General features: G+C 34.7%; 1 protein-coding gene across 4 annotated transcripts; it reads right to left on the bottom strand.

The window, feature by feature from the left end:
• Positions 1-609: 609 nt before the first annotated feature.
• POLI (DNA polymerase iota) lies at positions 610-26,839 on the bottom strand. Of its 4 annotated transcripts, none has more exons than XM_030867959.2 (10): positions 26,687-26,825; positions 25,144-25,266; positions 23,010-23,174; positions 18,768-18,920; positions 16,332-16,568; positions 15,341-15,519; positions 14,425-14,516; positions 12,008-12,138; positions 6,856-7,061; positions 610-4,887 (listed from the first exon to the last, which is right to left on the bottom strand). In XM_030867959.2, the coding sequence occupies exons 1-10, from the start codon at positions 26,763-26,765 to the stop codon at positions 4,066-4,068; spliced, it is 2,187 nt and encodes a 728-aa protein (XP_030723819.1). In that variant the 5' UTR covers positions 26,766-26,825; the 3' UTR covers positions 610-4,065. The 4 variants fall into 4 exon arrangements, with proteins under 4 accessions (XP_030723819.1, XP_030723820.1, XP_060166534.1 ...); XM_030867960.2 differs by having other exon boundaries at positions 611-4,887; positions 26,726-26,839; XM_060310551.2 differs by having other exon boundaries at positions 611-4,887; positions 26,631-26,751.

Raw genomic sequence — 26,839 nt, 5'->3', positions numbered from 1 at the left:
AAAATGTAAAAAAAAAAAAAACTTGAACACTAAATTAATTGGCATTTATACAACACTCCACCAACAGCAAAATACATATTCAAGCACACACAGAATATTTACTTAGTTACAGCACATTTGGGGCCATAAAACATCTCAAAACTTATTTCAAAATGTTCTGCAGTAGAATGAAGAATTTTTCTGCTCTTCGTCCAGAGTCCCTGGCATGGAGCTCCTAAAACATTTAGAATTTCCCAAATGGGAGTGTCTTTGTTATTCATCATGGACACTGACAATGTATGCTAATGAGGTGATTCGTTGTGGGTCCCTAGATAGCTTATATCAACAAGATGACTTAGGATGGAGATAGCCCACATCAGAAAGACCAACCACTTGATTAGAATGTTGAGGCTTTGAGCCAGTCTGACATCCAGGGAGGGTAGGACAGGGAAGCTGGAGATGGAGTTCAATCACATGGCCAATAATTTACTAAATCCTCCCTATGTAATGAAACTCCAAGAATAACTCTTGACTTCCTTAGATCTTAAAAGTTCTCATCACAAGGAAAAAAAAAATTAACTATGTGTGGTTACAGATGTTAACTAGACTTATTATGGTGGTCATTTTGCAATATATACAAATACTGAATCAATATGTTTTACACATGAAACATGTTATATATCAATTATATCTCAATTAAAAAAAAAACTCCAAACTTCCTGATCCCTTGATATATTTTATTTCTTGACCTGGATGTTACATAGTTTTCGCTTATGATTACCCATTAACATGTCCATTCATTTATGTACTTTCCTATACACATATTTGACAATAGAAACTTTAAAATATTGATATTAATCCAGATTCAATGAAAGACATAAATCTGCAGATTCAGAAAGCACCCAAATCCCAAACATGATAAAAATAAATATATATTTTGACATATAGTAAAAACTGCAGACCTCCAAAGATAAAAGTAAATATATTTTAAAACAACCCGAGAAGTCAATTCTAAATCCACAGTTCTGAAGACATAATTTCAGAAAGTAAAAATAATCCTATTTTGAAGAAACATCTGCAATACAAGAAAAAAAGGTGAGCCTCCCCCCCCACCAACAAAGATAAACATGTGAGCAAACCCAAACATTAACTATATAAAATACTAACAATATCCAATTTGGAGGTTATATAAAGAACTCGAGGAATTTGATTAAAATTAATATATTTTAACATCTTTGTGTTGTTTGGAAAGAGGGTACAGATATATACAATTTTTAGATGTTAAGTATGTTAAATTTTTAAGGATAATCAAAAACTTAGAATGTTTAAATTTCAAATCAGTAGAAGGAAAATAGAAAATTCAACCAAGCCAAAAGGAAGACAGGAAAGAGATAAGGATGGGAAAGAAGCATAGCATAGAAAAAGAAAAAAATAGAAAGCACAAAATAAGATGGAAAAAGTAAATCCAAACAGACTTGCACTTCTGCACTATGGTGGGATAGATACTCTTAAGTGTTCTCCCAATACAAAACACTAGATTCTGAAGAAAACAAACGATTTAATTCATTGCTGGGTTGTGCTATGTAAGAGAAATTTCCAGGTCCCATCCCTCTATACTCACACAGGGGAAAAAAAAATTGAGCTGAAACAAAAGCAGGAAAGGAGCAGGAAGCATCAGGCAAGAAGCAAACTTGTCTGAGTGCTGAAAATAAGACAAAGACAAACTGCATTCAGTCAGGAACCTTGCCGGGGCTACAGTGGTGCCAATGGGTTTGGTACTGCCTCACTGGAAGCAAATGCAAAATCACATCTGAAGGAAAGTATACACAATTTAGGTCCTTTGTTTTCCCACAGATTTAGCTTAGCCACACACTAAAGAAAACAAGCCAAAATAGTACACAACAGTATTTAGTACACAATGGTACACACAAAAATTTAGACTTATAAGACTTAAAATACTGAAATGATCAGAAATAGAATATGAAATATTTATGAAAATTTTAAAATTAGAAATGGACTTACAAGAGACTATAATGAATAAACAGGAAGATTAGAAAAAGAATAAAATGAAGAATATAACTACTGACATTAAAACCATCATTAGTGTTTTTAAATCGATCAGACATTGCTGAAAAATGAATTACTAAATAAGACACAGAGCTGATGAAATTAACCAAAATGCAGCACAAACAAGATGATGAAAAATATGAAAGATTAAAGGACATGATAGAGTAAGAAAGTCCATCATTTGTGCAATCAGAGTCCTAGAAGGATAGAGCAGCAGTATTTGAAGAGTGGCTAAAAATTTAATAGAACTAAAATGAATTGAAAGATACAGAAAGCCAGCATACACCAAGAATAAATAAAAAGAAATTCACATCTCCAAACATTATAGTAAACCTGTAGAACACCAAAGAAAAAAGAGATTATTTTATTAAAAGTAGATAGAGATAAAAAGATAATCTAAAAAGTCAGACGCTGAGGCACAAAGATGTTGAAAGACCAACTTAAGGTCACAGAATAAATAAATAGCAGAGCGGTGATATACCCCTTGCATTCTCACTTAAGAAAGTGTACTTTTTACTACTTCATTTTCTCTTTTTAAACTGTCCCAAACTGTTTACTTTACTTTTCTTAACCTTTTTTTTTTTTCTAACTTTTCAGTTGTCCAATGATTTCTGGCTGAAACAATTACAAGGATTATTAGAAACTTTGTAAAAATGTATTATCCAAAAAAGTAATATATCCCTTCATATGAATTTTAACTACCTTACCAGAATACTGCATGTAGAAAATTCTATAGCCTTTGATCCTAAGCACTAAATATTTGCATGGTAAATAATTTCTGACATTCTTGCTCCAAGTTATTGTTTTTGATAACCCCAACTCCCTGTTAAAAATCCTTGTTAGGGAATTTTCAGATGTCAAGAAATCTAAAACTAATTAAAAGTCCTCACCAGGAAGAAAATATTTTTAAACAACTTTTATTCACGTTTGTACACTTTATTTTTATCATCCTTTCTTTCTTATATCTGGAAAGGATATAAACTTGAGAACAGACCTACTCCAATCCAATGCTGACCCACACTTTGGTGCCTTCTAGAAACATTCTCTATGTCCTGCAAATTATAAAATGTCCACAAGCTTATATCTGATTCTTAATCTTGAAGGCAAAAGGGGAACGCAACAACAATGGGAGAAATAGGATACCCATCAATTTAGTCACTGTGTATGATATCCTTAATCTCATCTCCAAATCTTCATCTACAAAATTGTAGAGATTAAAACACACCTAATCCATTGTTTTTAGACCCTACAGACTGGCCAGAGGAAATGGACTTCTTCCATTATCTGACATTCTTAAAGACCTATCACTTTGAATTTCTAGTGTCATCCTTCCCTTAATCAACTTGTATGGAGAGTTCCTTCTAGTTCTTTACAACAAATACACTCCCCAGACCAATTCCCTGCTGGGCCTCTGCCACACAACTCATTCGTTCAGTACTTACTGAGCACCCTCTGTGTGCCAGGCATTGTGGTAGGTTCTAGGTATACTAAGAATCATTAATTGAATATACATTGCTTTGGTATTTTTTTTAAATCAACTTATCGAATGGTACATAGTACTTCAGTCAAAGACATACATTTTTAGCAGGCAATAGAATTTCTTATAGCTATTTCCTAATGAGGTGAATTTCTTGAGCAACTCCATAGTTCATAGAAAAAACCTGCTCTTTGGTACAGCATACCAATGATTTGGCCACTCTATTTTTTATATAGTCATATATATCTTCCTCCCAATGTTTCCACAATGAATGGAAAATGTACTAATGCTGACCATGATATTCTTTTTATTGAAAAGCAATATAAAATAGCTTTAGAAATAAGAGGAAGGTAACATTTTACATTATTTCTGTTACGAATATTTTTATGCTTTGTGCCAGAATTTACTTCCCATAACTATGTTTGCTTTATCTGGAACATTTTATATTGTGTTTCTACATTATTGAAAGTATTAGTGTTTAATTTAGAAGAGCTTAATAAACTGTTAATCTGAGAACGTCTTTCCCTTTTTTCTGAGCATGCTTATTTATGTACAGTGTGGAAATCTGATCCTGTTCTCTTCCAATCAGCCAACAGTTCTTTTTGTACCTCTTCTGGTAGTTCATAGAAAACTTCAGGATCAATGTCAGAAGGAAAAGTAATTTTCTCTTTGGTAGAATCTTGCTCTCTATTTTCTGTAAGTCCTTCATGAATAAGGACTGTTGCCATCGGTTGTTTATGGCTGTCTGTAGTGCAGTTTTTGGAGAAAAGTTGCTCACTCTGCACATTTGGAAATGAATGGAAAACAGATACAGCAGGGTCTGTTTTTGAAAAGTGGAATCCTTGAGACTCTTTAGGTCCTTGACTCATTAGTTCATCTTTTAAGTTACTGTCTATATAATGTGAATAATCCTTTTGGCTAGACACATAAGAGGAACTACTGCTATTTAAACCTGATGTTCCTGGTTCACAGGGAGATACAGAGGATATCTGTTTGGTATTGGATAAATGATCCCTAGGATTTAAGGAACCATCTTGCATTTGTTTTGTAGAAAAGAAAGATAATACTCCTCTAGAAGCACGTAATGGACAACTCAAACTTCCTTTCCCTTGAACTTTTTCTCTAGATTTTCCAGAAAGGATTTCTTCTTGAATATCTACTGGAAGCTGCTTAAAGACCTCTTGGTCAATACCCGCAGGAAGTGAGGAGAGTGGAAGTTCGTTACTGTCTTTTTCTTTAGAAAAACTTGTAGTATCTGGTGGAGACTCCCCAGTTCTTGTACTTTCAATTTTTCCAGTTGGTAGAAAATCCCAATTTGTTTCCTTGTCTTTAGAAAAATCCTCCATATGAGTGTCTTTCATTTTCTAGAATACAAGGGTAACAGAAAAATTTAGACAACTGATATCTTTTAAACATTCATGCTGCTGAAGTGTGATTGTAGCTATTATCCGACCAACATGTTTCTATCCTACTCCATAACTTCAATCCTTTTGGCCAGTTCCAAACAACTAGAAATGATCAATCCACCACAATTAGTCACACAACTGTGTGGATCTTTACTCACGATTCCAGGAAGACGGCTTCCTTCCTAGAAAGCACTGAGCCAGAAGGTAGGTATGTACTGGAAACCTGGAAAGGACCTTAATCATGTATTCAAACTTTCAATTCTGTGAATAAAAAGACTGGTGGCCTATAAAAATAAAATGATTCACCAAGGGTATCTAAAACATATGTATATGCACAGATAGCACCAAGGGCTGGTTTTCTAAAATTCCCTATTTTTGAAGTGTAACATTTAACAGAAAGAAAAAAAATACTTCTATGGTAAAAACCCAGTATCATTATTAAGATGTAACACTATTCTATATTTACATGAAATAAAAATTTTAAAACACCTTCCATTTTAATTTGCCTAATTTTCCCTCTAGTTTCAAGCACCATAAAAATGTACAGATAGTCATATATAATTCAGGAAACATCAACACATTAGTAACTTCCAAAAAGTAAAAGGAGAAGAGATTTGGGTCACTGTTTTTATTGAGCATGAACTGTGTGCCAGACATGTACAAGGTACTTTCACTTATGTTTACTCTCTAATACTACTGTGGATGAAAGACCTTTAATTCTCATTCTACAGACTAATTAAAAAGTAAACATCTTTTTAAATGTCAGTTAATATACAGAATAAAAAGGGTCACCGAAAAAAAAGTAATTAGAAGAGGGCACTAATTCAGTATTTCCATAACACTATTCTGTTCTCATTATAAGCTTAAATGTAAATGAAAATATTACTAAAATTATAATGACTGATTAAACAATAAAAATAAAGAAAATAATAAAAACATTTAAAATTAAGAGTTGGACTTCCCTGGTGGCGCAGTGGTTAAGAATCTGCCTGCCAATGCAGGGGACACGGGTTCAAGCCCTGGTCCGGGAAGATCCCACTGCAGCGGAGCAACTAAGCCCGTGTGCCACAACTACTGAGCCTGCACTCTAGAGCCCGTGAGCCACAACTACTGAGCCCATGTGCCACAACTACTGAAGCCCACGCACCTAGAGCCCGTGCTCTGCAACAAGAGGAGCCACTGCAATGAGAAGCCCACGCACCGCAACGAAGAGCAGCCCCCACTCGCTACAACTAGAGAAAGCCCATGCAGAGCAACGAAGACCCAATGCAGCCAAAAATAAATAATAAATAAAATTTATAGATAAATAAATAAAATAAAATTAAGAGTTAATTGTAGGCATAAACAATTTAGTAAAAGATGATTATTTTTTAAAGCATTTGGTAAACAAAAGTTTGCATTTTCTTTTAGTCATGTGAAAATATGACTAGCCTCTGCCTCTCTATTGCCACACTCTTAATTTCTACAGTTGTAAAATGAGGAGTCATATTCTATCAATATTGCTACCAGAATTTTATGTAATTTCAAAACCAAGAAAATTTAAATATTTGAACAAAGACATTTGGCGGGGGGGGGGGGGCGTCACTGGTAGCTTATGTATAAATTGACAACAAGATTAGATTTCCAGTATTTGAAAATATTTTCATGTGAGCTAATCATCATATTCCTATATACTGTTATAAAATGTTTTAAAAGTTCCAAAACAGAGAACCTCTATCAAGGTTTTCTCTTTTATCCAGCGATGTTTATGTTTTATTCTTAGGTCACAGTACAGTATACTTAAGGCTAGAAACCATAATATGAAAGGCACTATTACAAGTAAGTCATTCAAATCATATCACCCAAAAGAATCTCTAACTTATATCAGTTAAACACAAATTTATATCTCTAAATTTAACCATACAAATCCAGTAACAGTGTACTTACAAAACTGTGCTTGCCAGAGCGTGAAGTTGTTGATAATGATGGTGTTAAATAATAATCAATAGTCCCTTTCTTAGCAGTATTTAGGGCTTTAAGGTTGCAGAAGCACACACTTAAAAGGGTAAGATGAAATGGCATCTTCACATTCACCATATTTCGAAAAAGTTTCATAAGTACATCAACCATTGGGGTCATCACATCATAATTTCCTAAATAAAACGTTTAAGAAGACAATATCTAAACACATTATATCATAATTGATATTAAGAGCTTAATCTAATTTATATTGCTTAGATTAGGAAGTTAAAATCCTATAGATATCATTGGGACATCTTGACATTATTTACTGAACTGGGACAGCTCAACACTAACACCAACTGCCAAATGAGTTAAAGTTTTCAGAAGATTTGAAATATGGAACTTTTAGTTACGGGAGAATGATGAGGTCAGAAAATCTCCCCATAAAATTAAAATAAAACTGAACAAAATGGTCAAAAATAATCATTCTGAGATTCTGGAATGAACCAAAGGCAAATAAAGTGAGAAGCATTGATTTATGAAAAGCTGCTGGAACTTAGGTAATGAAGTGGGGACAGCAGCCTTATTGGTTGGAGTTGCTTGTATCCCCATTTACACAGTGCGGTTTGTATAGTAGTTTTACCAGGATGAGGCTGGCTGTGAAAGCCAGAAGCTTTGCTACCAGAAAGGACTGACCTGATTTGAGGTAGAGGGCAAAAGCCCACACCCAGCAGTGTTGCCAGAAAAATGAACAAACTTGGTAGGAAACAAAGGAAATCACATAGCTCTTGAGCCTGGGGTGGCAACTGTGGTTGGGATGAGTGAAAGATCAATGGACCAGCCATAAATTTAACCAGGAGATCTGGAAATGAGAGAACCACAGAGGGACTAGATAAGCTCTCCTCACAACCCCAACTGACTGAGAGCTGCACACACAGAGAGGAGCCAAGCTTTCCATATGTCTCTCACCAGAATGGCAGCAAGTATACCAGGGGAGGTGCAAGAGGGACGAGCCGAAAATCAAGGCCAAGGCAGATTTGAAAAAGGCCTAAATTTTGAAAGTGCTCTCCAACCCAAGCACTTGTCTGCTGACAGAAAATGAAAGCCTTCCAGGCTGTTGTATTTGAGCAAACCTTTGACCAATTATTGTCTAACCACCAAACTATGCAGACACAGGGTAATCTCCTAAGAAGACAAAATTAAAAATTTAAATTTAAATTAAAAAAAAGAAAAAAAGTTAAGCAGAGAGATCAGGGGCAACACATCACAGGGCAGGTAGATTCTGCAGCTTAAGTCCAGACAGGTTACAAAGAAAGAAAAGGAGAAAAAAGCCCACAGGGAAAAAAAATCCAAATCCAGAGTTTCTAGAATACATTATCTAGTCCAATTTTCAACAAAACATTACAATACATACAAAAAAAAAAAACCAGGAATGTGATTCTTACTCAGGCAGAAAAAGCAGTCAATAGAAACTGACTTTAAGTTCAATTTAGCAAAGACTTCAAAGTTGCGATTATAGATATTTTCAAAGAATTAAAGAAGATCATTTTAAGGAATTAAAGTAAGATATAATAACCACTACCAAAAAAGAGGGAGTCTCAATAAAGAAACAGAATCAAACATACAAACAAAACAAAACAAATGGAAATTCTAGAGTTATAAAGTATATAACCAAAACAACAAAATCACTAGATGTGTAACAAAGTTTTGAGGTGACAGATGAATCAGAGAACTTGAATACAGCTCAAAAGAAATTATCTAATCTGATAAAGAAGAAAAAAAGTCTGAAGAAAAATGAATAGAATTGCACACACCTATAGGACATTATTATCAAGCACACCATCATATGTGCAATGACAGTCCCAGAAGGAAAGAAAAAGAAGAGAGAATATTTGAAGAAATAAGAGCCCCAAACTCCCCATATTTCATCTAAAAATTTAGTCTACAGAATTAAGAATCTCAATAAATCCCAAGTAGGATAAACACACACACACACACACACACACACACACACACACACACACACAAAACCACTTAGATATACCATGGTCAAACTGCTGAAAAAGACAGAGAGGTAAATAACTCATCACATAAAGGAGAACAACAATACAACTGTGCCTGGTAACAATTTATTGCCTCTCAGCTACAAATCACCCTTCAGTAACTGCTGTGTGATAATGCGTTGGACTCTAAAATTTTTTTTACATTGAACTCAACTGTTAAGTTTTGTCAGTAGAGAGAACTGGAGGACCATTAAAGGAGAAAGGGTGTTTCTCTTCCTGGTTCCGATGTACTGTCATTTACCTTTTCTTGCTCCCGTAACATGGTCTGTGTGCAGTACATATGTGTGGAAATATCCAATAGTGCTGTGCCATACCACGTGTGTGTGGAATGCTCAGTCCCTCAGCAACCTCCAGCCCCAGTCTAAGCCTAGTGACCATGTTACCATGGCACTAGCAACTCAAACACTGCACATACCAGGCCTGTGCCATAAACAGCACCCTGACCCTTCCTGCATACCCACCTAATAGGCTTGACTTGCATATGCCACAGAAGGTTGTTTCCTCCAGCTCTTCCTGTGCAGGCACCATACCCTCCACCTTTGCACTAGCAGAAGAATGAAGATTCCTTCAGCATAAACACCTACCAGTCTCAGCTTGCCCACATCCTGGAGGATTGTTAACAGAAGCCCTCTCAACATGGACACCTGCATACCCCAGCTCATGCACTGCCCTGCCAGTGAGCAAACTCCCAATATCCCAACACCTCCTGTGCATCCACCAATCAGCCTCAGCTCATCTGTAGATGAGAGCATGGTATTCTCTTTGCCCAATAACTATGGACCAGCTCTGGGCCAGGTAACTCAAAGGATTTCTCTACCATTCAGTGTTCTGCAACCACACCTTCTCCTTGAGGGTAAGAGGACTCTCTTTTGCCCTTCCTTGGATACTTTTTCTTAGCGCTCGGGTACCTCTTAGAGTATCTTTATATCTTTATAGTTACTCCCCTATCATAATTTAGTAATTCTTTGAAACTTTCCCTGTTCAAATTTCTGTGTGGTTATTCTCTCTTGATTGGAACTAGTAACAGGAATCTCTCCTGATTAAGCTATTAACAGCTGCCTCCTCATCAAAAATAATGAAAACCAGAAAGCAATGGAATACTATATTCAAAGTATAGAAAGAAACCAGTAAAGGATTACATATCCAGACAAACTGTCATTCAAAAATGCTATTTTGGAGAAGTAGTCCATAAATTTTAGTTAAGTAGAATGGTTTGATAGTGTTGCTCAACTCTTCTTTTCAAATGCAAACGGAACATTCTCCAGGGTAGACCATATGCTAGGCAACAAAATAAGGCACAATATATGTAAAAGGATCGAAGTTACTTTAAGTATGTTCTCTGATCAACTAAAATCAAAATGGAAATCAACAAAAAGAAATTTGAAAAATAATCAAATATTTGGAAATTAAACAGCAAATTTCTAAATAAGTTTAAGGGTCAAGGAGGAAATCACAATGGATATTAGAAACTACTTTAGCGTTAATGAAAAAGAAACACAACAAAATTTATGGAATGCAGCTAAAGCACTGCTCAGAAGGAAATGAATAACTTTAAACTTGAATTATTAGAAAAGAAGGTAAGTATAAAATAAATAATGTAAGCTTCCATCTTAAGAAACCAGGAGTGGAAAGGCAAATTAAACCTAAAGCAAGCAGAAAGAAGGAAATAACAAAGATCAGAGCAGAAATAAATGAAATAGAAAGTAGAAAGACAACTGAGAAATCAATGACACCAAAAGTTGAATCTTGGAAAAGATTAACAAAACTGATAAACCTTTGCTAGAATGACCAAGGGAAAAAAAAAAAAAAGAATACACAAATTACCAAAATCAAGAATGAAAGAGAGGACATCACTATAGACCCTACAAAAATTAGGATTATAAGGGAATATTAACAACTTCATGACAACAAATTAGACAGCTTGGATGAAATGCATACATTCCTAGAAGATACAAATGACCAAAACTGACTCAAAATGAATAGAAAATCAGAATAAACTTATAACAAATAAAGAAATCAAATTCTTATTCATAAAAGAACAAAGCTAGAGAACTTACACTACCTAATTTCAAAACTTACAACAAAGTATCAAGGCAGGGTGGAACTGGTATAAGGATAAACATATAGATCAATGGAATAAGAAGGTCAAAAATAAACCCTTACATTTATGGTCAATTCGTTTTTGACAATGGTGCTATGGCAATTCAAAGAGGAAAGAACATTCTTTTCAACAAATTCTGTGGAACTGGATACCCACATGGAAAAGAAGGAACTAAGACTCTTACTTTACACAACACATAAAAATTAATTCAAAGTGGACCTAAGTAGAAATCTTAAAACTATAAAATTTCTGAAAGAAAACATAAGAGGAAATATCTATGACCTTTGAGTTAGGCCAAGAATTTTTAGATGATATCAAAAGTACTATCCATATAAGAAGAAAAAACAAAACAATGAAATACCATTACAGTCATGAGAATGAGTATAATAAAATAAAATGACAGTACTAAATGTCAGTGAGAATATGAAAACACTGGAACCCTCTATACTTTGTTGGTGAGAATCTACATTGTTATATTCACTTTGAAAAAAAATGTGTCAGTTTAGAGTTCAACTTTACCATACAACCCAGGAATTCCACTCCTTGTAATCTACCCAAGATGAACAAAAGCATATACTTGCCCAATGACTTGCACACAAATGTTCACAGCACCATTTTTCGTAACAAATTTTTCTAACAGTCAAAAACTGGAAACAATCTAAATGCCCATAAAGAAGTTATCTCGTAAAAAAAAAAAAAAAAAAAAAAAAGAAGTTATCTCGTGCTATATAATTAATTACCATAGTTTTGTTTTCTCTGGAGTTGGGAAGCATTCCTAACCGAGTCTTTACTTTTAATATCTATTAAAAAACAACAAAGTTTTCTAGTGAAAATTTCATATAGAATAAAAGTATTTAATAGTTCACTAACTCCCTGTGAAGACTACCCATCTTTGGATCATATTTCTAACTCAAAGTTTGTTTTTTTAAGAGTTCGACCTGCCAATTAAATTATCAGAAAATTAGTCCATTACCTATCCCTAACTTCTGAATTATGTGGGATGGAATTGGGCACTGACGACTCTCACGGCTATAGTGCTTCTCAGATGAATACCGACGGATTATTAATCTTATTGTATGTGGCTTCCTTCCATCTTGGCAGACTCTAAAAATAAAGAGAAAGAGGAAACAAGGAATTAGAAAAAGTATTATCTAAAGTTTTTTTAATGGTCCAATATACCTCATTTACCTAAAGGTGCCAGATTTAGTAACTGTAACAATTATAAATACAGTTGATAATTAGGCAGTAGGCAATAATGGTCCCTGAATAGTCCAAGCAAACTTCACAAAGTCTACATAATAAAGCTCTGAAACTTAAATAAGGCTCTCAGGCCTCATGCAGAATTGAGTGCTATCAGAAAAAGAAAAGAGATAAGATATAATAATAACAAGCCATTTTACAATCCAAATCCAAAACATAACTAAAAGCAACATATTAAAATCAGCAGGAAATTTAAGAAACAGAGAATCATTCACTGACAGAAGCAAATATATAAAAAATGACAATTTTTTACACACGTAAAAAAAATAAGATTACAAAAAAAAAAGTTTTAATGAGATTATTTCTGTCAAAAAGCACTCCTCAAATAGATCCAAGGGAGTCAGTAATATCACCATTATATGGCTTTAGAGAAATAATGTGAAAGGCTAATTATATACTATGTTTAGGAAGGTAAGTACTTGTCCATGCATCTTAAAAAGTGTTCCATCCAAATAATCTTGGTTTTAGTGTTGAAAACAAAACTTTTAATGACATGGAAAATCCGCTTATAAAGTAGAAAATCTAATTACTAGAGAAAATAAATGTCATCAAAGAATAACATTTTCCTTTCTATATGTGTCACAAACATAAAATACAAGTATTATTAAACATACTCAAATTGATTTTGAATTAGAAAATTTGGATTTTTGAAGTAAACAATTTTTTTCTTATTGCTTTATCACAAAACTTCTTGACTGCTGCTTTATTAAGATAATATCTTAAATGGTTCCTGTAAACATGTTACTAGTTTAAACATCTTCCAGTTCTATTAAGTTAATATGCAACTCAAAGAGTGCAATTTGGTTCCTATAACTAATTAAGACATACTAGAAAAAGGTTATACTCTAAGCAATCTTAAGACCAGTGCCTAGGGAATGGATTAATGGACCAGTGCCTAGATGTATGATTTTATACCTCTTACATATCTATAGTATTAATTATCATATGCTTGAGAACATTCACACACACGCACAATTATTTTTTTTGCCATTTACTTAGATGGCATTATACAACTCAGTCACTGATACAAGGGGCCACTATGTAGAAAAGGGAATGCCAAGCAGAGATAAGGAGAAATGATTAATAGTTATTTCACAGGTTTAGAGCATCTAGACTCATTTCTGGGTTGATGCTTCAAATAAGAGAACCTATAAAATGTATACTTCTTGTGGTTTCTCTACGTACACAACTTTTTCCAGTGACCAGGCATTTCACAGTAGTCTTATATTTAGCTGAAACAAAGCAGATAACCCAGTTTCACTAGCAATAGTCACAGGCTCAGCCTGAGTCATATCACTGAAGCTGGGTCATATAGCCAGCCAGTTGCATGCAGCAAATGATGAGCTGCGCAGCCCTGCTCAAGACATGGGATTGCAATGCATGTTGCATGACTGCGAAGTTGAAGGAAATATCACTTTATCAGTTTTCTGAGAGTTACAGTCATCCAAAAACCATTTTCTCTAGTCACATTAGCCATCCTAGCATCATTACAGAAGCACACCTACCCAAAACTGTTAGATCCCTGACACCTCACTTTGAGAAATCAAAGAAATGGGAGGAAAAGAAATGGAGTACTGAGAAATAGATATATGATGGCAAAGGAGCATCAGAAAACTAAATGTCTTGTTCAGTTTATGCAATGCTATTTGTATACTCATAATCCCAATTGACACTCCTCATGTATTTATAGGCCAGTAACCCTGCACATACCCACAATCACTCTCACTGCTCACACATAATCCCATTAAGCTATTCCTTCATCTGACTCCATTTTCTTGCACATGGTCCGAGGCACAGGAGATAAAAGGGTTCTTCTGCTTTCTCCATCAATTTCCTATCCTCAATCATCACAAAGTTTATAGGTGCCGTGATTCTAGAGATACCCATAAAACTCCCTTAGGTTAATGATCAGCAGCTTAAGATCCACAGTAAACCACAATGTTACTAAAATTAAGACCAATGGAAGTAGATGAATTAAATTTAGTTAAAAACATCTGTTACTTTATAATGATCTATCTTTGTATGTTTAGTCTCCAGTTAATCGGTAAGTTCCAAGATAGAACATCAAGTATTCTTTCCATGTACTATACACAGAATCTATAAGATGATACAGCAAAATGGAAAAATCACCTGTTCAAAAGACTAGCAAGTAGCTCTTCAATCTTATTTTTAGCTTCAACTTCTGATGAACATTTTTTAAATGAATCTTCCTCACTAAAGGACTACCAAAGAAGCACAAATAAGGATTAATAAAAACCCAAATAAACATCTCCAATTATCAGTGTATATGTTAAATAAATATTCAACACATTCTTTACTAACTTACCTCATGTACTTAGTTTGAGCCATTTAGTTCACTTTTATATTAAATCTTTTTATCTGCAAGTTATTGTACTCCACTAGAAAGTGCACTGGAAGTCAAGAAAATTACAAAGCTCTAGTACCAATGCCACGCTTTATTGTACAATTACAGTGAGGCTCTTAATCTCCTAGGACTTGAATCTGAGTTTAACCTTGGGCAAGTTATTTAACCTTTCTAAAGTACAGTATCTTCATCTTAAAAAAATAATGGGAGGAAGAGGGAGTAAGGGAGGGGGAAAAGGTATGAACAATAGTACTAACTACCTGGAAGACTCACTGTGAAGATTAACTGGGATAATGTATATATTATTATCCCTCAGGAAAAAAATTCATCAATGTTATCTGGGTGATTATACCTTTCTCCATTTCCTAAACCATTAGACTACTCTGAAAACAAGATTTTTAAAAATTAAAATATTTTGCCTACTGTATACAATATAGGCTATTAAAATTAAGTAGTATTCAATCACAGTGGCTAACTTGAGACTTAAATACTAATTCTTAGATTCAATTTAAGACTATTTATTAATCTACTATAATAAATAGCCTTCTCATAGGAAAGGGATCATGTACTAACCTAAAAAGCAAATTAGAATAGTAAGAACACAGTAGTAAAACTAGAAATCTTTACCTCAAATAATGTGACAACCAGTATTCAGTTAAAATGAACATCATCGCCACGTACCTGAGGAGGTCCTGAGGGGGTCACAGGAGAGTTATCCTCTCCAAAACTGAGCTTCTGGATACGCTGAGCAACTGAAATTCCTAATTCCCTTTCTAATATTTTGGATGAAAAGGTTTGAAGATCACGCACACTACTGATACCCAGTGCTTCCAGACGTTTGGTAGTTTTATAGCCAATACCTAAGCAAAAAGAGATGCATACGGTGTTACAATAGTTTTTCTCTTTAAAATTAGCTAATTAAAATATTATAAAGATATCAACCACGTCTTTTGATACCATAATTTGTATTTTGCTAAGATCAAACTTTATTAAAAATTAGGTTGTTGTTCTGCTCAAGACCTCTGAGTTATGAACCACCTTGAAAACCTAACAACCATAGTATAATATAATGAATAAGGAGACAACCAATAAATGCTGTCTTGATATTGATAAAATGAAATTTTTACCACCTGTTACATAACAATGTGGAAGTATTGAAGAATCATAGTTATTATCCATGTAAAGAAAGACTGTCACTAGAGCAATTAAAATGCATTACCATTTGCTAATTATTAGCTAACTTGACTGATTTCTATACACAATACCACACATTTATATCTGGAGGTAGGAACCATCCCAAATACAACTTCGAGCCAGAAAGCAAACAAACGAATCTTCTCATTAGCGAAACTCCTATGACAAAGTTCTTGCACTAAAACTCAGTCATACTTTACCACAGGAAAAAATTTAATGCTGTGATAAAGGACCATACGTTTCCAGGTTATAACTTTCATAATCATATTCAAACTATATAAAAGTAGGTAAAACTAGGAAAATACTTTCATATATATAGATTCCTAATATAGATTCCCTCCAGAAAACGTCAGGTTTTTTGGTTTTCACCAAGAGCCAAGTACACAGGCTCTAAAAATTAATTACACGTAGCTGTAATTTTTAAACTTAAAGAAATACAATAAAACCAATATATATTTTTCAAATATATTTGTCTTACCTGGCATTTTCTTTATGTGGTTCAAACTATGAATGAGATCTTGAGAACTTTCAGGTAGTAAGAGTGTTTGCTGATTTGGTTTAAAGATGCCAGACACTAATTTTGCCAATAATTTATTAGAAGCCACTCCAGCACAGCCTGTGAGACCCAACTGATTATACATGGCTTCCCGCATCTCAGCTGCAATCTGAGATCCAATAAGTAGTCTGATGTGCAAGATGTCATGCAGGTTTATAGCTATAAAAACAGCCAATGTTGTTAAAAGTCACCATCACAAATTTTAATTTTCTTTTTAACAAATGAGTTTTAAAAAGATAAAGGGCTTAATCTATATCCAACCCCCCTTCCCTACCACCATACTGCTACACCACCATACTGCTACACACTTAACTAATCTCTCTTGTCCTTCACAGGAATTCTGTAAAGTAACTACCACAAGTAAATTCCAAGGCCTGTGATAGCAAATGCATACTGGGAGTGCTGAATGATTAACAGATTACAAAAATTGATCACATAAAAAATTCCGACAGACATTAGTAGAACTTTTACTCATGTTTATCTGGAAGTAAGCATAAAAGTAAGTGTTACATTAATGATAAAGCTAACATTACAGCTTTAAAGATCTGAATCTAAACTTTACACACCAGTGGTATGTGCTATTAAAAACAATTTTGGATTTGTATACAGTTTAAGAGATCTTTTATTAAAAGTATAAGGAAATTATATAGAAACAAATTTTCTTAGGTGTGAAAATGACATTAGAGTTATATGAGACAGTCCTTATCCTCAGGAGTATTTACATTTCAAGTGTTATGATGTCTGTAATAGTGGCTCAACCATCTATCAACCAATCAATAAACAGCAAGATAAAGCAAATGTGGCAAAATGATAACAATGGGAGTATCTACAAGGAAGGGCATAATGACTGTTCTCATTATACCATTCTGTCAACTTTTCTGTAGGTTTAAAAAAAAAATTAACACAATCTTACGTGGAGGAGAAAGAAGAATTCATGAAGAATTAGATATTTTAGGATATAAGACCTAGCTCTCTGCAATATGTTCTAACAAATAGAATCTAAGTTTGCTTTAAAAATTATACAGAAACACATTTGGAACCTTCTTGCTACCCAGACCTCGTAAGTGACAAAAGAGCACAGGTACAAAAGACACATAAAAGCTTCATATCTTCTTCTAAGGCAGAATGGTAGCTCTACTTCTTTTCTTCTTTAATATCAGGGAGGTGGATAATGACTGGAGATTGATCCACCAGCACTCAAAAAGGGGGAATAAGAGAAAGTACATGCTGCCTGAAACCTATGAGCAAGTATGTCAGGACAAGTCTTAGAGAAAAGCAGAGTAGCTTGCCTTCTACGTGGTATGATTTGGAAGTCACCAGCAGTCACAAGATGTTTGAAAGCCTAATTAGCTATTCAGTAGAGTTGATTGCAGCTTATTTTCAAATGCAAATAACCCTGGAAATACCATCAGTCATTCATACTTTAATACTCGAAGGAGAGGAACCATTCTGTTTTCTTGCTAAGAGTTGGCAAAGATTATTTGAACTGATTAAATATGAGCTTGCAAAATATGGCAGGTAGCCCTGGACAAGCTTCCACAAGGGCTAACTTGGGAGGGTCTTGATGCCTTGGGAGAATAGAAGTGAACAAGCAAAGAGGCAGCAAAGGCAAATTTAGTCTACCTAAAATTTTGCTTAAAAATGGTTTTAAGAAAATCAAAAACTACTCTAAAAAGCCAACTCCTGTAACTTAAGGATGACCTAAAGAGTCATCCTCTTTAAAAACGATAACACAGGGACTTCCCTAGTGGCACAGTGGTTAAGAATCTGCCTGCCAATGCAGGGAACACGGGTTCGATCCCCACTCCAGGAAGATCCCACAGACCACAGAGCAACTAAGCCCGTGTACCACAACTACTGAGCATGCACTCTAGAGCCCGCAAGCCACAACTACTGAGCCCGCGTGCCACAACTACCGAGCCCGCGTGCCACAACTACCGAAGCCTAGGCACCTAGAGCCCGTGCTCCGCAACGAGAAGCTACCGCAATGAGAAGCCTGCGCACCACAACAAAGAGTAGCCCCACTCACAACTAGAGAAAGCCTGCGCACAGCAACGAAGATGCAATGCAGCCAAAAAATTAAAAAATAAAATAAAAACCGTAATACAGGACTGTGTCAGAGAAATGAAAAGTGCACAAAGCACTGAGCTACATGTCATCAAAATATGATTTTCTGCCTATTTAATATGGAATATCAATACCTGATTTTAATCATCTTAGACTGCTGAAATATGGCTAATATATCCAACAAAAGCCAGAATACTTTCAGAAAGACATAATCGACTCTCTGAACTGACTGAACATTAAGAAATGTAGATACTTTTAGTCACTAAATTGAATGAATAAGAACCCACTTACGCTGATTACCGTATACATGACCCGACACAGTCAGTGCTGAGGGTTCATCCCTTTGAAGCTGCTCTAGTCTCTTCTCAACCATTTCTGTTAGATCCACAAAATTTTCATCAAATCCGAGTCTCTCAACAACTGGACTAAATTCTTCCAACAACTCTAAATTAAAATAACATTGGAGCACAGATGTAACTGAAGTTGTAACTAGAATAGATTTAACTCTTTTATGCTTAAAAAAATAACAAAATATGTTGTTAAAGGTTTTACATGTATTCACAGTCCCATAATATCTTTAATAAAGTCCTCAGTTAACTGGGATTTTTTTTTCTGTACCACATTCTGAGTAAAGGCAATATTTTCCAACAAAATAAGTCCAAAAATAACATTTCCTGGGCAGATGCTCATAGCAATAAATTTCTCAATCTCCTATACCTATAATTTCTCTATCTGTAGTACATTAAACATCAATGCTTATAGTTAATTATGATCTTGAAGCAGTAGGTCAAAGAATAAATTATAGTCTGCTTAGAAAAGTAAAAACAAGTAATAATATATTCTAGCTATGTTTTTCATAAGAATTTTAAAACGGCAAAACAAAATAAAATTTAAAATGTCCAGTTAATACTAATCCAAAGAGAAAAGTTACTTAATTTTCAAAATATACTACAATGCAATACTTTTTGATTAGTCACCCTCCAGCACATTCCTTAAGGGCAGAGATGGCCCATGACTTACATGTATTTGAATGCCCAGCCTCTAACAGAATGTCTAGTCCATAACTCAAACGTTTACTAAATTGAGCTGAACCAGGATTTGAAATAAGTTCAAAAAGACTTATCAATTCTCATTTTTAGGATTAAAACTAATAATTTGAAATCATTAAGAAGAATTTTCACTTCTCTCTGAATCACCTATGATACCAGCTGGATGGCAGAAAACAATCTATTAGCCTCTTATTATATAAAAATGCATAGGTTCTTAAAGTCCTATAATATGAAAGCTCTGTTTTATTGATGCCAACACTGATAACAGCAGGAAAAAACAATTAATAAAGACAACAGTGTGATCTGGTAACCACCAAAAATCACTTTCAACCTACCTAGAGAAAACCATATACCTACTCTGAGGAAAAACTGACAATGTGTCTGACCATATAAAAGGATTCTTTTGAATTTCCCTCATCAATTTCTGCTTTTCCTCCCCAAAAGTATATACCTGATGTCCAGCAGTAACAGATAGAAAATAAAAGTTTATCAATACTATATAAAAAACAAAGAACAAGTTAAGTGCTAAGGAGAAAAGCAAATTAAGTACCGAATCATGCACAAAGCTGGTGGATCACTGAATATTGATTGATTATATTGGTTCTATTACTAGGTCATAGGAATAAATCACTTATCCATTCCTGAAGTTAACCTCTTTTTTGCTGTCAACTTGTCAACTCCATAAACAAGAGGCATTTATTAAACATATGATTACACAAGGCCAAAGAGAGGAGTTATAATTAGAGAAAAAACTATCTAGACAAAAATGTAATACTGTAGAATAAAAATATGAAATAAACAATAAGGTTATACATCATAAATAGGTCTGAAATAAATTCAGTATAGGACTATTAGGCTATGTTCCTATTTCAACTCAGATAATACCATGAAAAAAATTAACAAAATAACATTTTATTGATGCATAAATCATACTTAGAATATTTATTGTTATTATATTAGTGCATTTTTAATTCTTTCAAGATACTACTTTATAAGTTAAGAATCAGCATAAAAACTAAGATTTACTCATTGAATTTCCAGTAGATATTTTCACTGTGAAGAGTTGCAGTGGCACAGAAATCATAAGAGAAAGACTGATAAATCTGACAACATAATGTCAGACAATACACAAACTGGAAAAGTAAAAAACATGAAACACAAATTGGAAATACATTTATAACACATGACCATCAAAGGGCTAATTTCCTTAACTTCCCCAAACAATGACACAAACCAATCAGAAAACAGAGGAGCAATCTAAATAAAAACGGGCCCAAGTGGAAAGGCCATTCACAGAAAACATATATAAATGACCAAAAATACATGAAAAAATGCTCACACTTACTTATAGAGAAATGCAAATCAAAACAATGATTTACTATTTTTTCTGCCTATAGGCAAAATCTTTATGAATATCTAATACTGTCATACATACTAGCAATATGTTGGGACAACCTCAAGTGCAACATATAGCAGTATTTCTAATGCAAATTATCTTTGATCTAGCAATTAAACTTTAGGAACTTACTTTAAGGATATCTTCATGAAAGTATGTGAAAATTTCTGTATGAAAATGTCTACTGAAGCATATATTTGTAAGAGCAAAAAGTTGGTAACAGAAATAATCCCTCACTATCAGGGAAGCCACATAATTTACAAGATATCTTTTGAACAAAAGGAGGTGCTATTAATAATTACATAGGGACAATGGGCATAAAGTGGGACATACTGTCTTCATATCAGTAAAGGAATGGTTAAATGTTTGGGACAAAATACAACAGAATACTGTGCAGGCACTAAAAAGAATGAGGAAGAGCTATACGAATGAGATGAAAGATCACTAAGAACAAAGGCAAGATGCACACTGTCTGTATTATATCACCTCTTCTATGTACAGTAAAAATTAACTTCTGAGTATTCAGATACACACACATAATTGTGCACATTGTCTATTCACACACAGACATATACACATATGTGGCGGAAGGGGTTTGGGTCATTGTTTTACACATATGGAAAAACCTGATACTGGTTTTTGCATCTTGCCTTCTACTCACTCAACAAGGCATATCTCTATGAGTCAAACAGTACAGCACCAATTCATTCTTTTTAATAGCCATATAATATTCTATTATAGAGAAGTCTTAGTTTATTTAGCCATTCTCACCCTGGTGAGCAATTGTTTTCATTCCATATTTTTAGCAATTATGAACCATGCTACAAGAAACATTTTTGTACATACACATTATTTTAGTTCTATTAGATAAATCCCCAGCAGTGGTATTATTGGGTTAAAGAACATAATAGGTATCTTTAATTTCAAAACATGCTTCTAGATTGCTTTCTTGAAAAGGCTGTAATACTTTGTTTCTACTTTTTCTCACATTCTTATTTTTAGTACTAATGAATTTGAGCATTCTTTTTCCACATTGTTGAATTTGCTCTTTTTGTTAATTGCCTATTCATATCCTTTGTCCATTTTTCTTAAGTTTCTTTTTCTTGTTAATTCCTAAGAGCTCTTGGATATTATATTTAATGCTTTCATCTGAAAACTGCTACAAATAACCAAAGAACAAGTAAACAAAAACAATAGCAGGGCTTCCGTGGTGGCGCAGTGCTTGAGAGTCCACCTGCCGATGCAGGGGACACGGGTTCGTGCCCCGGTCCGGGAAGATCCCACATGCTGCAGAGCGGCTGGGCCCGTGAGCCATGGCCACTGAGCCTGCGTGTCCGGAGGCTGTGCTCCGCAACGGGAGAGGCCACAACAGTGAGAGGCCCACGGACAGCAAAAAAAAAAAAAAAAAAAAAAAGAATTTACTAAAACAATAGCAAACAAGATAAATAAAAAGCTGATCCTTATACATTTTAAAACTGTATATATTTGCCATATGCCAGTACAACACATGGTTTCATTTTTCCTGTAATTTACTAAAACACTAAGATTCAAACCCAAACCTTAGTAAGGGGGAGTTTATCTACACTGAAATATTTAATATATACATAAAATCTAAGAAAATAATATACTCCTTATCTTTGCTAATACTTCCTAACAAATTGGTTTTTAATTATGTTAATCAAACATTACAGAAGCCTCTCTCAACTCCCATTAGTGCATTAGAGTACAGCATATTTCTTCATAGTTTATTTAAACTTGGCATTTAAACTTATAATTAAAAATACCTGGTTCTTTTTGGTTTATCTTCTCCCATTTTCTCACTTAAAAATTTTTTTACATTTTCTCATATTTATGTAAACATCAGCGTGACAGAGTTCAAATTCCTTCCAACTATACATTTTTGTCACCGTTACTCATAATATATTAAGTCATTCTCATATAAATTTTTTTTACATGGGAAAGCCCCAAAATAAAAGGAAACTGACTTATGCATTTTACATTTATTAAAAGATTCATGTAGTTAACAGGCATCCTATACAAAAATTAATGCTGAAATTATATTGCCCATAATCTGTACCTGTAACGTACCTGTAACCTTATATGACACCTCTCTGTAACGAGTCAAATCTTCTCCATTAACTAATACTAGCTGTGGACACTTTTCTTTTGCATCTCTGACATTCATAAGTTTCTTAACTCCAAGTTCCCTAGCTTCATAGTTGCAGGTAACCACCAAAAATTTCTGCTGAACCCCTATAAGAAATAAATATTTTATGAGAAAAATATTTTATGAGGATTAAAAATAAAATTTAAAATATAATTTACTTATTCCATATTATAGTTGTAATACCATGTTTTGATAAGAATAAAAAGCTCTCAGTTAAAAAATACAGCCTCCATTCATCAAAGCTCTATGAAGTACAATTTAACAAAAATTAGCACAAACGAGCAATTCTATGAATTCTGCAAAAAGATACAAATAAAATCCTTCGAGGATTTTTTTCAAACAATACAAAACCAAAGAATTAACTCTATATAACTTTATATATAACTCTAGGCCATGTTTTACCAAAAAATAAAGCAGATGAAAATAACTGAGTACAATTAACTACCGGTTGCTGCTAGAAAATCTAACTTGTCTTCCGAGTAACTTTCCAATGAATATAAAGCAATGTTCTGTTACAAGTGCCAACCTACAGCAATTACTAGGGATCTCCCCCAATCAGTGTTCTAATTATTGAACTGTTCTTCATAGTAATCTTCAGAAAAGATTATAGAGAGTGAGGTGGCATTATGAGCACCCTCCTTATCAAAATGATTAAGTTATGATCATCTACAGACTGTTTAAAAATTCTAGTTTTCGGTAGCTTAAAATTGCTAAAATTATTTGCTTTTCTCTTTACACAAGTTGACTACTTGTTTACCACTATTAAAGTAACGTTCATCTAAAATATGTAAAACACAAATATGTAGATGGGGAAAAAAAGGTTATGTCCATTCCCCTAATGTAAGACATTTTGTTTCTAAAGTGTTGATACTATAAACAAGGCAAAGAAACATTATTTCGTATATTTTTGATATACCAGATTATGCCCAAAAATAGAAGCACTGGGTCAAAAGTAATAATTTATGATTCACCAGTGAACTATGTAAAAAATCAGATTAGTAACTTCCTTAACTAAAAAAGTAGTCTTTTAATGCAGGATTAATGGACTCACCATTATGTCACCAGCCCAAGTTAAGTAGTCATATATTTGCTTAGTACAAATGGAAGACTATGCTGCTTTCTCCTAGAAACTTTCAGCATTATATCCCTCACTTCCTGGTAATCATTCATTCCTGCATCTTAATTACACAATACCTTTTTACTAATCATTACTTACAGAACATCTTGTTACCATGCTACTAGTTAGAAATGCCTTCAGAAGAAAATTGAGGTCCCCTAATCCTAACTCCTTGACAGCCTTAATTTTAAAGATCCTAGACTGACCTTGGCATACCAAAAACTAGTCATCAGTCATCCCTCTGTTCCTTAGTAAATCAACTAGGCTGAGTTGAATTGGGGACTTATCAAAACCAAAATAGACACCAGAGGGAAGCGGCAGGTGAACCAAAATTGCTCTTTATGCTTTTACTAAAAGATAAATCCTTACTACATGCATAAAATAAATTTTTAGAAATTTAAATTACTTTCCCAATTTAAGATATAATAAAAAAAAGAAAGTTTTTTTAAAAAGCCAACATAATAGTAAGTAGATCCCCAATGTAAAATTTCTCTTTGCCTTTTAAAGATACTTATGATTTTATGGAAAATTTGTACTGTATGCCTTAACATTTTGGGTTCTGTTCAAAATCCAACTATTTTGTCGAATGTTACACAATTCAAGAGTTAATTTCAAAAGTGAGAGAATAGATGACAACTTCCATTAAAATTAATAAAAGAGATTGTTCTTGAGATAAGACGGTTGTAAAATTTCAAACATTGAGAAAAAGACTAAAAGTTTATCATGGTCTCTCTGTTCATCCGTTTGGTGAACTATACTACTTGTGTCACATTCACCATTTATTAAACGATTATAAAGTTTACACCTGTAGTGAAGCAAAGACTACTGTCTATAAAGCGTCACAGAACTGCTTCCAACATTTATTAATATGGTTAATAAATCATAATAAATAATGAATCCTATTATACAAAGAAAATAGTATCAAACTCCAGAATTACCTAAAGGTTTGCCCTTTAGTTCTGGATGTGAGATCATTTCTACTTGTGCGTAAAAGCAATCCAGATCCACGTGTACTATGACTCTAGATGAAGAGCTTCCTGCTGGCACCACTTGATCATGGACTGTGGCACAATATGCAAAGAAACATAAAAATACATTCAGGCAGCTTATCGCCTCTGAGCAACTGCCAGCCCCTTAAAACATGGCAACTGAGAAAGAAGAATGCAGAGCGATTTTTAAAGTTTTTTTCCTGGATTTATCACATGTGTCAAAGCATCTAAAAATTACAAAGACATGAGAGAAACTCCACCCACAGTATAGTCTTCAGTCCTGTTTACTTACTATTTCTTTGTATACTATATTTTTCTCAGGATAGTAATAAATTTAAGGAAAAAAAATATCAATAATGGAAGATTGCAAGAGGTAATCCTAGGACTTGGAAGTTTATGGGAAAATTTAGAGAAAGTTGCAAGGGGTAGAAAAGTTTAAACACTGATCTTTCAACCAACTTAAAAAGTATTCTAAGTGGCATGTCCTTAAATTAAAAAAATAATCTGAAATACAAAGCAGCACAAGACAGAACCTATGGGTCCCGATGGACTACATCTAGCTCCCATATGATATCAAGATTAGCTGGTTCAATGCTGAATACCCAATACCTAAAACAGAGACTGGCATATAATAGACTACCAATGAATACTTGCTAAATTGCAAGACAGAGTAAATATTTCCTGGATTTTAAAAGTGGTTCATGTCTTGAGGGAAGGGGCAGAGGGATAAGACAGAGGAGATTACAGCTCTTAACACCAGTTAAAAACAAGGCAGGCTAAATGCAATGTGGTTTTCTGGTTTGGAGCCCGGAACAGAAAAAAATTAAGTGGAAAAAAACTGGTAAAATCTGAATAAAGCTTGTCCTTTCATTAATAGTATGCCAATGTTACTTTCTTAGTTTTGACAAATGTATCACGGTGATGTAAGATATTAAAGTTAGGAAAAGCTATCTGTGCATCTCTCTGTAAATCTAAAATTATTATAAAATTTAAGTTTTTTAAAAAGGGGGCGGGGGTCTAAGAGGCAGGGAAGGAGAGCCTTGGCCCCAGGCCCGGGGATTGGCGCGCTGCAAAGTAGGGTCCAGAGGCTGGAAGTGGGTCACCGGAGAGGCGGCCACTGCAGACGTGCCTCGTCCCCGGTTCCGAGCTGCGCCGTCCCTTCCCGTCTGGGCTGAGCCGGGGCCCCAACCTTTGCCAAACGGGCGACAAGTTCCCCCGCTACTGCAACCTTTAGGCGGCCGGGGACTCTTCCACTTTCACTGGGCTGTTTCAGGGATTACAAATGCAACCTCGATTAACCAACTGACGCGCCCACCCTACTACTGGTCAAAAAATCCCTCTCGGGATCTTGGCCTCAAAACACCGGGCAGCGAAGGGCAGCTCTCTCAGCGGAGCCCGGAAGACGAAAGGACCCGAGCCGGGCGGGACGGTCGCACCCCAACGGCCGCCGCCACTGCCCCGGGAGTCCTCCCGCCCCGCGCTGCTCATTTACACCAAGGGAGGCCGCCGGGCTCCTCAGGCCCCAGCGCACCCGGCGAGCTGCCTGCTGCCCACATCTCGGCCCGCTCCATGCCCAGAGCCGCGTCCTCTTCCTCGTCGCGGTCGCCTTCTTCCTCAGGCTCCACCCCCTGCTTCTGCGTCCCGC

The sequence above is a fragment of the Globicephala melas genome, chromosome 13 (genome assembly GCF_963455315.2).
Source record: "Globicephala melas chromosome 13, mGloMel1.2, whole genome shotgun sequence".
In the NCBI taxonomy this organism is placed as follows: domain Eukaryota; kingdom Metazoa; phylum Chordata; class Mammalia; order Artiodactyla; family Delphinidae; genus Globicephala; species Globicephala melas.
The sequence above is the reverse complement of the archived record's forward strand: the minus strand, read 5'-3'. Positions and strand labels throughout refer to the sequence as shown.

Bases quoted from the DNA above. Each gene is read 5' to 3' on its own strand.
- POLI (XM_030867959.2), bottom strand. From the start codon at position 26,765: ATGGAGCGGGCCGAGATGTGGGCAGCAGGCAGCTCGCCGGGTGCGCTG. The intron at 23,175-25,143 runs GTAATTCTGGAG...TATTTCTTATAG, and splicing joins ACTAAAGGGCAAACCTTTAG to GGGTTCAGCAGAAATTTTTG. The intron at 14,517-15,340 runs GTACGTGGCGAT...CTTCTTTGGTAG, and splicing joins CCCCCTCAGGACCTCCTCAG to TCCTTTAGTGAGGAAGATTC.